Source organism: Oryx dammah, unplaced genomic scaffold, assembly GCF_014754425.2.
Source record: "Oryx dammah isolate SB20612 unplaced genomic scaffold, SCBI_Odam_1.1 HiC_scaffold_25, whole genome shotgun sequence".
NCBI classification, from domain to species: Eukaryota; Metazoa; Chordata; class Mammalia; order Artiodactyla; family Bovidae; genus Oryx; species Oryx dammah.
Genome location: NW_024070209.1, coordinates 28,176,270 through 28,192,000, shown reverse-complemented (window position 1 = coordinate 28,192,000; position 15,731 = coordinate 28,176,270). Strand labels below are relative to the sequence as shown.

Sequence of the window (15,731 nt, the reverse complement as noted above, 5' to 3'; positions counted from 1 at the left end):
GTGTGTGTGCGTCCGTGTGTGGTCTGTGTATCTGTGTATGTGTGTGTGTCCATGTGTGTGCATCCGTGTGTGTGGTGTATCTGTGTGTGTGTCCGTGTGTGTGTGTATCTGTGTCTGTGTGTGATCCCTGAGGAGCTGCCCTGAGCTGTGGATCAAGGCTCCCTCATCTCCAGCCTGTCTCCCCTGCAGGGTGGACTCCTGAAGGGTCGGGGCTATTCCACGGTTTTATTTCCCACTGCACCTCACTCTGCAGAGTAGTCAGGTGATGAGTGACCATTGGCCATGATCTCAATAAACCTCTCCCCTGAGTGGGCCCCATAGAAGGAATTCCAAAGGGACAATCTAAGCAAGATCACAATCGCTCAAGGGGATAAGCTGCTCAGGTGGGAAATTTCCCTTAGATGTGCCTGTCTTTTCCCCACTCCTGTCCCTCCAGTGCCCTACTGTTAACCCACAGTGGCTGTGTTCAGGATCCCACACCATGCACTCCCTTTCCAAAGTGACACAGGTCAAGGCTCATGGAACACCGCTGGTCCAAATCTCCTGTAGTGAGCACGTGCACCCTGAGGATTAACTCAGTATGGATCATACCCCTTCTCGGCCAGAATTAAATAAATCACCAAGACAAACAAGATTGCTTCCTTCCTTATGGTCTCCAAATAACCTGCCCACTCAAAACTTCTCCCACTGGGGAAAAAAAAAAGTGATGACTGCAGTAAACCCCAGAGGTGTTCCCCATCAGTGTCTAAATTCTGCCATTCTGGACCTTCCAAGGTACACTCCCACCCTGCTGCCCAGCATCTCAGAACAACCCAGAGCCTCGTTTCTAATAGTCACAACTCCCCTCTGGGAATAGCCTCAGGACTGAAACCCCCAGGGGTCAGTGACTTGAGTGACACAGCCTCAAGTCGCTGTGTTAAATGAATTGTGGCACTTTTCAATCTGTCATAAACATCAAAAGAGAGGCCACCAAGTAACAGGCCAGATAGTGAATCTTTTTCTTTTTCTTATGAGAGGGTATTCCTCCCCATCACAATCACAAAATCATCTCTCCCATACTCAATGATGTTTTTCACAATTCTAGCTTCCATAGGTGGCATTTGCACATCATGAGATGTTCTTGTATCTTGGGGTCTGGACGTACTACCAGGACCAGCTCAGGTGCTGTGCAGTACTGGGCGGGAGGGATTCATTTGTGGCTGTCGCATGGGTTATGGTTGTAGCTTCCTAACCTGTTAACATCAGGATTTTCCCCATCCTGTCATTTGGTTAATCTCTCTGAACACAGCTCCAATCATATTACCCCTATCTCTGTTCAAAAACTTCCAACAGCCCCCTCTGTCTACAGGATGAAGTTCAAGGCTCACCTGCCGGCCTTCAAAGCTTTCCACAAGCAGCCTCACAGCCTTATCTGCCTCTGGGTGCTCACACTAACCCTTTGCTTATAGATCACGAGTCCACTCAGGTCGGCACCTTCAAAGCCTTTGCTGATTCACTGATTTTGATCCCAAGTCGTCAACACAGGGACCGAGAGACCTAACATTCTACTCAGATCAACAGAGTAGAGTCATGCTGAGTCACAGCACTTGAGAGTGAAAGGTCTTGGACTTTGCCTGATCCAACACTGTCACTTTGAAGAGAAAGATTCCCAGGAACAGAGCGATGAAGGGTCTTGGTTCAAGTTGTATGATCAGACAGAGACTAGGTCAGAGGTTGAACTGACCGAGAACCCAAGGGTTTCCAGAGTAGAGAAGAAATAAGAGACTTTGGGGTTTTCTCAGGCTTCCAGTGCCTGTTTTAGAAAGGGATTCAGAAGGTCTGGCAGCCTTTTTCTCACAGAACTAAACAAGACTTTCTCGGCAACACAGAGAAGACAGTGAACAGCCCTGAGAGCTCCCCAGCCTGTGCCTGACCAGAGCCAGGTGGCCTTCAGGAGGGAGAGCAGAGGGGCTGGGGGAGGAGCGGGTGGTGGGGGTCCGGGCAGGTGGTGGGAATCCTGCACTCTGCAGGCTCAGGTGGTAACAAAGGTAGAAGTAGGCTACTGAAATGTAGGCTTTTTCAGCATGTGCGATAATAAGAGCAAAACCTTGTAGGCTTGATACTACCACCTTGCCTCTGTCATTCAGGTTGGATAAGTACACGCTCCATGTCAGTGACAGGTGAGAGCTGTAAAAAGGGATGTTAGACTCGGTACAATCTGTCCAGAGCAGAGACTGACTCTCAGGTTCAGAAGGGACCTTGAAAGACATTGAATTCCCTTTTTCTTAAAGCTTCAGTCCACTTGACAATATGTCCATTAGAGCTTTTGCACGACTGTCCCCAGTTATAAGAGATGAAGCAGCCAGCTCCGACTGTCCCTGAAAAGTCCTTTTTGCTTGTATGGGCCCTTCCTTCCACTGGCACCTGCTGGACCCCCGCAGGTAGAGTGCAGTGTACAACACCTTTCAAACTTTCTCCATCAAAACCACCTGTTCCATTTTTTATCACCCGGGGACCAGACTCCTTCCTTGGCTCCGGTGGTAGCTAGTCTCTAAAGGTGGTCCCAGTGAGCCACGTCTCACAGTATTCAGGGCCTGGAATAGCCCCCTCCCACAGTGAATGGGCCAGGTCTGTAACTCACTTTAACCAAAGAGTGGTGCTGTACCAGTTTCAGGACTAAGCCTTCAGAGGGCCTGGCAGCTTCTACTTTTGCACTTTTGGGGAGTCCTGAGCTCCCCAAAAGGGAGCTAAGAATATAAGTATAAGAAGTTTGGCTACCCTGGAGAGACCATGTGGAGAGGAAGAGGCTCCGGTACCTTATGGAGTGAGAGAGAGCTCCAGCCTCTGGCTACGCCACAAGGTCCCAGAGGTGTGGGTGAGCCCTCTGCTTATCCCATCGAGTTGAGCCCCCTGACATCACATGGAGCATAACCACCCATAGAACCCACCGAATCATGAGAGACTATAAAAGGACTGTTGAACCCACTATGTTTGGGCAGTCTGTTACACAACCAGCACACGGACAGCTGCAACAGTTCCCATGAACATTTTGGCACAGACAAGCTGATTGGTTTGGATGGTGTCATTCGGAAAAGATGCTGGACTCTTAGGTGATGAAACCTCCTAGAGATGGTGTCCTAACCCACAGGAGTGCCCTAGGAGTGTGATCTCAGGCACCACAAGAGCCAGCAAAAGATAATTCTGAGTACTAGGTCCTTTCATGGCCCTTGATCTCATCTGCAAAGTCCTGTTGGATTTTCGGTGGGTGTCTGTTTTTTTCTGGATCATGATGGCCATGATTTATCGATCCTACATTAGTACACAAAGGGGAGGCACGTCCCTTCCCCACGCGGTGTTAATAGGAAAGAAACACACTGAAAAATACCTTACCATTTTTGAGACTCAAGTTCTCACGGATCTCCTCATGGTCACAGGGATGAGTGAAGTCAAAGATACTGTGTCCTGTTAACTCTACCTGTTTCAAAAAACAAGGTTGGGCTCATAATTCCTGACACTGAAGAAGTCTCCAAGAGGAAGCTGGGTCCCCTTTCAGGTTTGGAGAGAGGGAGGAGGCTGAGTCAGACCTTCTCATATTCCACTCGGCAGATCCACAGACACACAGGTGTAATAGAGGTCACGACAGACATGACTGACAAGGGTGGGCCTGCAATCCAGCTGGCAGAGCTATCTGCCAGGATGGCCACTGGCAATGCTAGCCCAACGCCAGGGGCTCTAAGTTATTTCTAAGGTTTGAGGCTTGAGATCAGAGAGGAGGAGGGTGGGTGCATGCAGGGAAAGGTCAGGAGGGAGGTGATCAGAATCTTCCACTAATTTCTACCCCTAAATGGAAACATTTTCCCTTTCTGAAGGAGCCCGAGGAGGGTGTCACCTGTGTGAGTCCCATGAACTTGCTGATGTTCTCCGACAGAAAGATCATGTCACCATCTTGGGTCACCACGGCAATGAAACCCTCCAAGGCTTTCAGATACAAGTTGTCCATCTGCTGGTCAGCATCGGCTTCAGATTCATTTTCAGAGCAAACTGGAAAGACAGGGGGTGGGGTTGAACAGTTTGCATCAATGTGGGGTTAAAGCAGATGTGACTGGTGTGGATGGATGTCTTCCAGGGATGGCTCAAAGGCATCAGATGGATTTTTCTGGAAACACACACTGCCAACCACCTAAGTGTCCGTCACATGCCCAAGGAGCAGGCATCTGATGAGCACCACTGCACGGAGGACACCCTGCTGGGGGCTTCACAGGCAGCACGGTTGCAGCACTGTACTTGTGGTACTGGCGGCAGTGGGGTCACTGATGTCAAGGCAGTTACAGGAGTAGTCAGGACGGTCATTTTCCCTAATGGATGTTGAGCAATGACAGCATATCAGCCTATCACTGAGAATGCTATGTAATCTTCAAAACACCTGTGGGGTAGGTCCTATTTTTTTTTTTTTTTTGTCTTATCTTACAGATGAGGCCCAGAGAGATTAAGTCATTTGCCCAAGGTTATAAAGGTTGTGGACTCAGGCAGATGAATCCAGGAGCCACACTTCTAACCATTCATCAGCTTTGGAGTCAAATAACCACTGACTCTATTCCTCCTGTTAGGTTATGGCTCTAACTGACATGACAAAGAGTAAGTGAAAACCTCTTTGAATATCAGCTAAATGGAGATAATAATGCCCATCTCTTGTAAGGATTAGATAGGTATGGAGAATGCCTAAAACATACCAAGTAGCATGAATTCTCTCCCTTTCTGGCTCCTTCTACAACACTGTCACTGTCTTCAAATTGCTCAGACCCCAAATCGGGGCTAGGTGGTAAACTAAGCCACAAATCTAAGTAAAAAATTCAGGGTGACAGAGGTGGTTGCCCAAGAGGAATATAGACAGTCAGTGCTGAAGGGTTCACAGGAAGAGGGGGTCACTTTGAGGTGGTCACAGACAACTGTTCAAAGAAAGGCATTGGAAGAGACTCATGAAAAGCAAGTATCTCACTCTGTTAAATAAAAGTAGGGCTTTCTGGGCCTACTGGCGTGGGCAGACATTGGAAAGCATGGAGGAGGCAGAGCCTGGAAGGAACTCTGCAGGGATGAGAACAGGTCCACCTGGTGGAAGAAAGAGGGTCTGTGCCCCAGGCTCTTCGACTGAGCTTGTGAGTCCAGCAGCCTGGAGGAATGGCATCTCAGACCATTGCTTTGGGGAGATTTGTCCGGCAATGGCATGCGAGATGATTTGGAGAGAGTGAGGATCAGAGGTGTGAAGCCACAGGAGGAGGCTGCTGTGTTAGTGGCAGGCTGTGGAGGTGGTTGCTAGGGGCAACCGAGGAAGGCATCCACTACCCAACCACTCTGGGGGGCCCTGGCCTATCAAGTAGACCTCTGCTGTCTGCAAAATGTAGCCTCAGCTCTGGTCCCAGCGAATAAAGCACTCAGGCGCCAGACCCTTGGTTGTTATTGCTCAGACCACAGACTTTAGTTCAGCCCTGCTTCTCCTAGCTCATTATTTAACTCCAAACATACATTTACTTATAAAAACTTGTATTCATCCACTACAAACATCAAGCCAAGTATGCTTACCTTAATTTACAGAACGAGAGAATCATAGAATAATTTGTCACTTATGAAAGTTAATATTCACTTAACTAAAAAAGAAGTCATTCGAACTGAGACTATTGGAGGGAATGTAAAATGCAATTGAATTTATGGGCCACTTGGCAAGAGACATGTGGATGCTGTGCAATAAGGTTCAAGGGCCTTCCTGCAAGGGCACTGGATTTATTTGGTTCTCTTTTCCCTTGAGCCCCTAAATTTAAGCTCTGGGCCATACACTGTTATTCTTCCAGAAGAACAAATCCAAATTAGGAGATGTTCCTACCAAGGGGCTTCAGTGGCATCCCTGGGGACCAGCCACCTTCAGGACACAGCATCAGTGAATGGGCTGGGGTCACTGATGCTGTCCAGGGACAGGCCACCCTTCAGAGCCAAGAGCTGGGCCATGCAGAGTGTTATCCTAGTGACTTCCCTCTGTTTTGCTAAACTGGTAGAACAAAATGAGGGAAATTCTTTCCTCTTCATACCCTGATTCAGGCAGCTAGCCTATGGGATGGGAGCCTGGGAATGGCCTTTCTACCATACACATGCCCATACCCGTTCCCTGCTAACCAACTGGTTAGCCGAACTGATGATAATGAACCAGAGTTCTAGGTGTGGGTGGTGCCATGGCCTATATTCACACTCCTGGTTAACACCTAAATTTAAACAACGGCTTCAGAAGAGACCACGACATTACCTAGTGCTTTCAAGGTGGAGCAAGCACCAGGACCACTGGAGGACTTGCTAAAACAAGGATTTCTGAGACCAGAGGCAAAGTAAAAATGTGGGATCTCTCACTGAAACATCAAACCATGCCCAGGGCCCTTCTAATGGTGGAAGTCCCCATGGGACTACAGAGTCACAGAGAGTCATAGAGCCAGCCCTGGATGGGCCCTGTGCCCAGCGTTCCTGATTCAGGTCTCAGGTTGGGGGCAGGGCTTCCGGGGTGGCTCAGTGGTAAAGAATCCACCTGCCAATGCAGGAGACACAGGTTCAGCCCCTGAGTTGGGAAGATCCCCTGGAGGAGGAAATGGCAACCCATTCTTGCCTGGGAAATCCCATGGACAGAGGAGTCCAGTGGGCTACAGTCAACGGGGTCACAGAGTCAGACACAACTGAGTGAGCATGCGCGCATGCAGGTTGGAGGCTGAGAATCTGCTTTTCTAACAAATTCTCATATGATGTGAATGCTGGTGACCATAGGTAGAGACCATCACTGCCTTAACTGAAAGTCCTATAAGCCACCCTAATGCTGGGAAACGGAGAAGGCAATAGTACCCCACTCCAGTACTCTTGCCTGGAAAATCCCATGGATAGAGGAGCCTGGTAGGCTGTGGTCCATGGGGTTGCTAAGAGTCAGACACACTGAGCGACTTCACTTTCACTTTTCACTTTGGAGAAGTAAATGGCATTGGAGAAGTAAATGGCAACCCACTCCAGTGTTCTTGCCTGGAGAATCCCAGGAACTGGGGAGCCTGGTGAGCTGCCGTCTATGGGGTTGCACAGAGTCAGACATGACTGAAGTGACTTACCAATGCTGGGAAAATCAACATGTTTTGGCAAGTGGTGACCTATTTGGGGGAAATAAGGAGAGATTTTCAGCACTGTTAAAAATCACACCAGACAGGTAAGCGCCTTCTCCAGACAGCAGAGGCCAGTCCTGTGATTCCTGGCCTAGTGAAAAGATTTTTCTTCTCTTCAATTTCTTTGATCTCAGTGGCAACACTGACTTCAAAATCTGGAGTCATCCCAAGACAACCTGATTTGGGTTAGCTAGGCCCAGAGGAAATAGTTCCGCTTAAAGTTTCCTGTTTTTAACAGTTCCAGCACAGCCAAACTGGTTTCCATCCATGCCCAGTACACTTGCTTCCAGGAGGTGGTGAAATTGGCTGCAACAGCTGGCCAGCTGGACTCCGGGAGGGAGGGAGAGGGGCACACAGAGCCCATGAAGGGAAACAGAGCATCTTGGGACTGAAGTCACAATGGCTGGGGGACCAGGAAGCCAGCAGGCCAGCTCCCTGAGGACCTGGAAACAACGGGGCCTCTTTCCTCTGTGGAATCATTTGCTCCCGCAGCACCTGCCTATCCTCCTGGGGACTTCGGACGGAACCTGGCCAGCTTGCTGTCAGCTTGGAGCTGAGGGTTGAAGCTGTGGGGCCGGAGGCAGCACTTTACCCAAGGGGCTAGGGCTCCAGGCACACCACCTGGCTGAAGACGGCCCTGCCTTTCCCCTTTTCCTCTCTCATGGGAGCATCAGGTCTCCTGAGGGGATCACTAATCTCTGACTCAGTGCTGGGCACACAGACAGTTCACTTGCCCACAATGCAGCTATCACACTCCTGCCACATGTCTGCCCCATGCTGGGCATGAAGTCAGGCCATCTGTCAGCAAGTGTCACTTACTGGGTGCTCAGCTCTGTCCTCGGGAAAGTCAGGTGTAAGAGCATCCTTTCCCCAGAGGAATCTACAGACCAGTGGGGAAGAGACAGATAAGCTGCTGTAAAGTTGCACAACAATCCGAAAGAAACCCTGGGTGCCCAATGAAGAGGAGCACACAGTAGGTGCTTGATAAACCCTCAGTGGACTCTTTAAATAGCCCTGGGCTCCGGGTCTCAGTTACTTGCTTCCCAGGACCCTTCAGGGTCTGACCCCCAAGAAGAGGAGCGGGTCATGCAGATCAGAGGCACTCTGCAGAGACTCAGTACACTGCACCCGAGAGCACAACAAGATTCTTTCAAGCTAAAAATAGCCCCGGTAAACAGGCTTTGATGACTCCCCACAGCCAGGATATGCGCGGGCTGAGGTTTCGGAGCACTTTTTCCGGAGCACCGCGCATTTCCTTCAGGCAGCACCGCCTGGGTGGGGTTGGACCTGAGGTAGGGGGTGGGGGGGTGCAGCAGGAGCTGGGCATCTGGGGTGAGCAGGCAGTGGTGGGGCAGATGCTCCTGACCGGGCCCCTGGGGCCAGGCAGGCCATCACAGGTGCTGCTGTGCAGGGTGCCAAGGTTATTTTCCCTCTGTTCCTACTCTGAGAAGTTCCAAGTATTCTGACTGGTCTCCAAACCACTCTGATGTGATCCTCCTTGGGCATATGTGCTTGGCGGGCAGTCACCCCGTAGTTATCATCAAAGGGGCTTCCCTTTTACACTGATTCTTCTCCTCGGGCTCTGCTAGGCCCAGAGACCCATGACACCACTGGGCCCTGGATGTGCTGACTGCAAAAGCAGCCCAGTCAAGCCATGAGGAAACTATTTTTGAATGGTTTATCTGGCCATCAGCCCCACCTTTAAACGCCACTATCACCAGGTAGTAGGCTGGGGTTACCCTTGCATCTTTGGCAGAGGGCACTGTGTTTTATCTGACCTGTGGGCCTCCCAAAGGGCCTTGAAAGTCCACCATTAGAAATGCATTTCTTTGTCCTGTACATGACTTACTGTCCTGTCTTACCTTTCTATATGACCCCTCATGACATACGGCACAGGGCTGGGGCAGCAAACACCTGCTGATGGGCCAGACTTATCAAATTTAAGCTAAGGGAATGATCTGAACAAAGTGTCTCTAGAAGAGACTGTACACCAGGGGCTGTCAGCGATCAAGATCCCGGCATGAGTCAACCGTTCAGCTCTTCTCCAACAGGACAGAAAGAGGCCTTGGTTTGGAGGGTGGGTGGGACAAAGGGGTGAGACAGAAAGAAAGTAGGGGTGAAAGCCTGGGAAAAGAAGTCTGAAAGAGGGGCGTAAGAAGACACCAGAAACCATAGCTGCCTCCCCAGTTTTACCTCTGCTCTCACTTTTTCCTGCATGAAAAGGTCATGGCAAAAAGCTAAAATCACTTGTCCCACATTTTAATGCCTTTCCCTTGGCAGTGTAGAGAGGAGGAAATCATCATCTCTTATTAAGAGCGATGTCTTCACTAAGCAACTGCCAATGAATTAATCATAAACCTGACATTTGTCTTAGAAATCTTGCTTCCCATTGATCTCTAGCTCTTGTGTCAAATGAATTTGATTTTTCCCTCACGAGTGTGTGTGTGGGGAGCCAAAAATCAATTTCATAGTGAAAAGCCAATTTTGCATATTTACTGCTGTCGAAGGCCCTTCAAATGCAGGAGTGACCCTCATTTGGGTACAGTTTGTGGGGCTCCTCTTGAAAGAGGATTTAAGACAATCAAGTGGCATTTCCACTGATGTTCCCGTCAGAATGTGTTCTGTTCTCAGCCCAGCGTGGAAGCTAATATCATAAAGCTATTGTTTCAGTTTGCTTCCTGTGATACAAATCTCAATCGGCCGCCGAGACTCCCAGCCTGAATTTCTCAGCGCTGAGGTTTCCTCTCCAACATTCCCACACAGAACAGCCTACTGTGAAAATCAAAGGGAAACGTGTTACTAAGTAAAGAAGAAACTTCTCTAAAGCAAAACCTGGTCTTTTTTAGCCTTTTGAACTCTGAGGTATGCAACCAGCTATTTCCTATCATAAAGGGAGCCAACATCGACGCTCACCTTTGTTAGAAATGCTTCCATCATGGATCTGTGGTTTATTTTGACTTAGGAAGGCTTGGCGACTCTGCATTTTGCTAGAAATTGCTAGAAGGTAGTAAGAGGACAGTAAGGGTTTACACTGGGTTTTCATTTACATCATTTTCCCCCCAAAGCCTATACTTATAAATCTATTTTCTTGATCATGGTTGGTTTTATCTCTAGGCTGTAACTTATTGAGAGCCTAATACATGGCAGCAAGAGGATAAGGATTTTTATATCCAACATCCCTGGACAGCACTGCAAGTGAGTACTGGCAGCCGCTTTGTGCAGCTGAGAAAGTGAGCTGGAAGGGTGGTAAGGAGGTTTTCACAAGGCTGCAGAGAAGCAAGGCAGCCTGACTGAGGTTCTAGGGAAGGTCTAACTGCCCACAAATCCTGTACATCTTTTCATTGCGCTGCATGTTTTAAACAAGCAAAATATGATTAAGATTGTCTCGCATTCAGTTCCTAAAAACAACGTCAATAACTGGTCTAAAGAGTGTGTGGCAGCAACGTGGAAGAAGGGGCACAGAGAGCCATCCGTCACCTCCTCCCTCGGGTGAGGCATGTTTTATGAGAACTGCTCCTTCAAGGACACCCGGATCAGATGACCAAATGTGGACACTTTTTATCCTTTTCCGTCATTTCTTTCCTCTGGACTGAGAGGACCAGAGCCAACATGCTGAGTGCTCCAGTAGGTCCCGGGAAAAGCCCAGCCAGAGGGCAGGCACTTTGTGCCCACAACTTGCAACAGGCCCTGGGCAGGGATATGTGAGGTCTTGCTGTGGCCACTCTGGTCCCATCTCCCCAGGTGTATCTGGCCCACAGGGGGCTCTCGCCAGCACACTTGCAGGCAGACATGCTCAGAGCCTCTGACACGTGTCCTGTCCAAGCCAACCCTGAACCACTGAGAGGGGGGTGGCTATGCACGGGAGAGCTTGGAAACCCAAGGCCGTGCACCGAGAGCAAGGGTAGAAACAGCCACTGAGTGTGTAAGGACCTCCTACAGACCCCACTGCTCAGGGCCAGCCCCCGATGCCTCCGTTTAACTTTGGTTCCCCACCAAGGAAGACCCCCTTTCTCCCCAATCACCAGGCCCCATCCACATCTTCAGGCGATGACGACCAAGTCTGCAGAATGCTCCTGCCCTCCGTGTCTCTGTTCCATTGGATTCAAAAGGACTTGAACTCCAGGTACTAAATGTGTGCCTTTGCAGAAAAGTTAACTTTTCTGTGCCTCACTTCTAATCATCTGTGAAATGAGCAGAAACATCCTCCAAGCCAAAATTCAATCAGAGAGCTGTCTCAGGATTAACGTATTACTCCTTTTGGGGACCCCTGTTGGTGGAGGAACACGGGTGATGGTGGTGAAAGGAAGTAGTGATGAACCCAAAGAAATCAGTGTCTAAAAGTGGAATTTCATTTCGTGTCTCAGAGTGGAATTTCAAGTACTGGAACAGGGAAGACGAGATGCTTCTGGGTGTGGGGAAGGGGTCTCTGTTTAGTCCTTAAGTCCTCCACTCCCTGTTCTGTGCAGATGGAAAGATGATTCCAACACGGGCAGACACTGCCCTCACCTCTCCTAGAGGACATGCTTCTTTAAAGGACACAGGTACACCTATGCCCTGCGATGGCATCTCCAGGCCTTGCACTTCAGTCCATGGTTCCCTTTCTCTGCAGCATCTAAGACACCACGCCTGCCATCACCTTGCACTGCTTCTTTCAAAGTATTCTGAGAGCAAGGTTTCACCCTGGGTTCTCTCCCTCCTGTCTGCTCTTTTCTGAGATGCTTTAGATTTTCAGGCCAGGGTTAGCCCTCCAACCCCTGGACCCACTGTGCTGTCATCCTATTTTCTGAAAGTCTTCCCCCCCATATCCTTCCTGTGCTCCCGGGCCCAGAATAGCACATGGCGCTCCGGCTTCCCCGCCTCACAGTGGATTCCCTCTGTTCTGGGTTTCCTTCCCAGAATAGCCACTGCATAACAGGATGGCAGAGTCCACCCTGCTCCAAGGTACACGGCTCACTCGGGAAAACTGAAAACCAAGCACGAGAGAACTCCCCCTGCCGCCCCGCTCTGCTCACCACCTCGGACGTGGCTACTGACGGTGCCACAGCCGGGTGGGGGAGGTGGGCGCAGAGGGGCGCAGCCCCCTGCCCAGTTCCCTTACAAAACTGGCAGACTAGAAAGGACTGACTATCTGTTAGATCTGATATTGGCAGAAGCCCCAGGCCTCCTCCTTCTGGTCTGTTCTAACAGGAAATGGCATTCTGAAGCAGATGAACTCTGAGGGGGGAAAAGTTTCGTGACCTTGAGACTTGCAGAGACAGCAGGGAAGGTGAGAATTCGTGGGTTCTGAGGGGAGATGGTTATCTGTCTGGGGTTCCCCGGTGTGGCTGGGCCTGTGCTTCACAGACATTATCTCAGTTTATTCTTAAAGATTCCCAGAGCAATAAGTATTCTAACTCCTTTTATGGATGAGGAAACTAGGGACACAGACACTAAATAATCTGCCTGGCATCCTGGCTAGTAGGAGGGAAGGGTCACATGAGCACATCTCTGCCTTCTGGAGAAGGTGGCCGGTGGACAAACACTAAGATGTTCCGTGAAGGATTCATCCAACCTGGGCTGGAGTGTGGATCTGCCAGCCGAGGGCATGGCAACTGGGAGCCAGCGCCAGCGGCTCTCCCTCTCCCAGCCCTCTGTGTCCCCTCAGCTGCCAAGGCTTCAGCCCATGATTGTAATCACCACCAAGGCCACTGCTGGAAAGAGGTGCAACAAAAGAGAACTACATGCTATGATGGCGTTGCTGTGGGTGGAAGGTGTGCAGAGTGCGGGTTCCTGGGTGGCCTGCCAGCTCTGGCTCCTGCGTGTGAGAACACGGGGGTCGGCGGGGGACAGAGGGAAGGGGCCCAGGGTTCACGGCCTCACCAGAGGACAGGAGCTTGTGCGTGCGCAGGAAGCTGATGGCCAGCCGCATGATGGAGGCCTTGTCCAGGTGTGAGCTCACGCTGTGCGGCAGGGGCAGCTCATGCGCCAGCTCATAGAAGACCTCTGTTTCCTTGCTCCGCCGGCACCTGGCTGCATCTCGGGACTTCTCCTTCCTCCTCTCTGAGCTGCTCCTATGTTGAGAGACAAGGGTTAGTCTCCAGAACATCACTGCCATCCCATCACACCCCCGGTCATGACACCCTCAGGACTCCTCCATCCAAGGCATGGCTAGACTCTTCCGCTGAGCTGATGTGGGCTCACCTCGGTCATGTGAGCCACAGGTGACAAAGAGCTCTGCCTTTGTGCATCTCGTGTCTTCTCAGCCACCCTCCCGTCCCGCACACCATGGAGTCCACACCAGGGCTTCCAGTGGGTGAAGTCTGAGCAAAGACTTGCTGCTTAAGTCAATCCACTGACAATGCCTGGGGGTTTTTGGGGACTGAGGTGAGCACCCAGGACAAAGAGGGAAGTGTGAGGAAGCTGTGGCCAGTGGCTTAGATGGCTGTGTCAAAGCCTCTGGAGAACAAGATGAAGAACTGCTTCTGGATAAAATGGTTAAACAACTAAGCCCAGGAGATTCCATTTCCTATCAGTGATTTCCATCACAAAAATTGAAAACGCCACTAGAACCCAGGAGCAGTCAACCAGATGGACACCTATCTGTCTGACGTCCCAAAGCACACACCTGCCAAGGGTTAAAAGGACCAAGCACAGACACGCTTCCTCTCTGATCTACCAGCATAGGCTTCCAGTCAGTCGCATCTCCCTTCTCCTTGCAGGAGAGAGGTCCACTTGCCAGCTCTGTACATTTATATTATTTAAACTGATCAGCCTCAGTTTTCTCATCGGTAAAATGATAATACAGTACTTGCCCCACAGAGTTAATGTTGAGGACTGAATGTGATAACACCTGGAAAATCTTTAGTGCCAGGGCTCTCCCGACGGTAAAGCAGTGTTAGCCAATAGTAATAACAAATTTGTCTATGAAGAGACGAGCATGAGAGCAAAAATGTTACAAAAGAGTACAGCAGAATCCTATTTCCATGGAAATATATGTATTATCCATAACACTTCTTATATAAGAAAAATCTAGGAATATAATAAAATACTAATGACTATTGTTCTTACAGCTACCCTGTATATGGTGCCTACTATATTCCAGGGATTGTGTTAAGCACCACTGCACTGGCTCCTTTAATTCTCACAACTAACCTTGGAAGTAGTTATTATTATCCCTAATTTACAGATGAGGAAATGGGTCGACAGAGGCTAAGTTTCGTAGTCCCTCCTTTATTCACGGGGGTTCATTCCAGGATCCCCAGAGGATGCCTGAGAGCACCAACAGTCCAGGAGCCCTGCATGTGCTGTTTTGCCCTAGACTAATGGGCAGGGAGCATATGCAGCACAAATACACAGGACAAAGGAGTGATTCACGCCCTGGGTGGGACGGCAGGAGGCTTCATCATGCTGCTCAGAATGGCATGAGACGGAAGACTTGTGAATTGCTTATTTCCAGAATTTTCCACGCAATATTTTCATCCTGGGGTTGACTGTGCGGAACTGAAATCGCAGAAAGTGAAACCACGGATAAGGGGGGATGGCTGTTAATTCACCTGCAGCCTCTAAGACAGCCTCTAGGGTAGGGAAGTGGGACTCTACACCAGGCATCTGGGCCCCAAACTGTAGACTCTTACCCACTAACAATGTCCTGCCTCCCTATCTTCAAAAATGTTCACAGTGTCAGGTCAGTGAGGTGAGGAGGAGATTTTTAAAGTGCTTATCCATATTTTCTTATGTTTCTATAAAATACCTATATTGCTTGTTTAATAAACAAGCATCCAATGACGCTCATAGCTCTCAAGGCCTCACCCTACCAGCTCCGGCTTGCTCTGTCTATCCTTTCTCCTGAGAATTCTAAAACCAAAGTTTACTTCTCTTTTTGTTTGGCTTTGCAGCCTGTTATCTGGACAGAAAAAAAATATCAGTATTTTGGAGATTCCCCAAATGTTGACACGCCATCTCTCAAACCCCTCAAGATTTGGGGATACCATCTCTCAAAGCCCTCAAGATCTGGGACAGAGGGACTGTTTTGACTTTACAACATGCTTTATTTTAAAAAAACAGAACATCCGACTCCTTGGATGGATTAAGCATCGTAGATCCAGAATGAAAGAAGAAACTCCAACATCTCTTGATGTTCTTGAAGAACCTTCTGAAAAATTGTGAAATGGGTGGGATTGTTTTTCTTGCCCTTTTCTGTTTCCTTTACCAAACCTGCTTCCTCCGCGCCCCGCCACTCCCCCCAACTTCCCCGCTGACTTTCAGCTGTTACAGCTCTGGGCCTAGCACCCCGCCCATCCTCACACCCATCCCTCAGAGCCTGCCCGTAGGATCATTCTGCTCTTGTTCCAGCCGGTAGTGGCAGTTTGTATACTAGTCCCTCCCAGTTGCCTTTAAATCCTGACCTCTGATTGTGGAGCACAAGTGGTTGGTCAAGGTTTGCAGGAGTCCTGGCCCAGGAAGGGAGGGTGAGAAAGAGGCAGGATGCTGTCACTGTACCCACCGCGCCTGCGTGTCAGGTAAAGGACAGCCGGTGTCTTTAGGACGTTGACTCCACTCTCCAGCACCTACATTCACGCTTTCTGAAAAAAGCATCAG

The 15,731-nt window shown here is 49.7% G+C and overlaps 1 protein-coding gene across 1 annotated transcript in view; it reads right to left on the bottom strand.

The window, feature by feature from the left end:
- EPAS1 (endothelial PAS domain protein 1) overlaps window positions 1–15,731 on the bottom strand; it is a 94,085-nt gene that overhangs the window by 28,651 nt on the left and 49,703 nt on the right. Inside the window, exons 2-4 of the mRNA XM_040224738.1 lie at window positions 13,014–13,204; window positions 3,869–4,020; window positions 3,370–3,454 (exon numbers count right to left, since the gene is read on the bottom strand). Of these exons, the coding sequence (XP_040080672.1) occupies window positions 3,370–3,454; window positions 3,869–4,020; window positions 13,014–13,204 (428 nt within the window). The remainder of the gene's footprint in view (window positions 1–3,369; window positions 3,455–3,868; window positions 4,021–13,013; window positions 13,205–15,731) is intronic.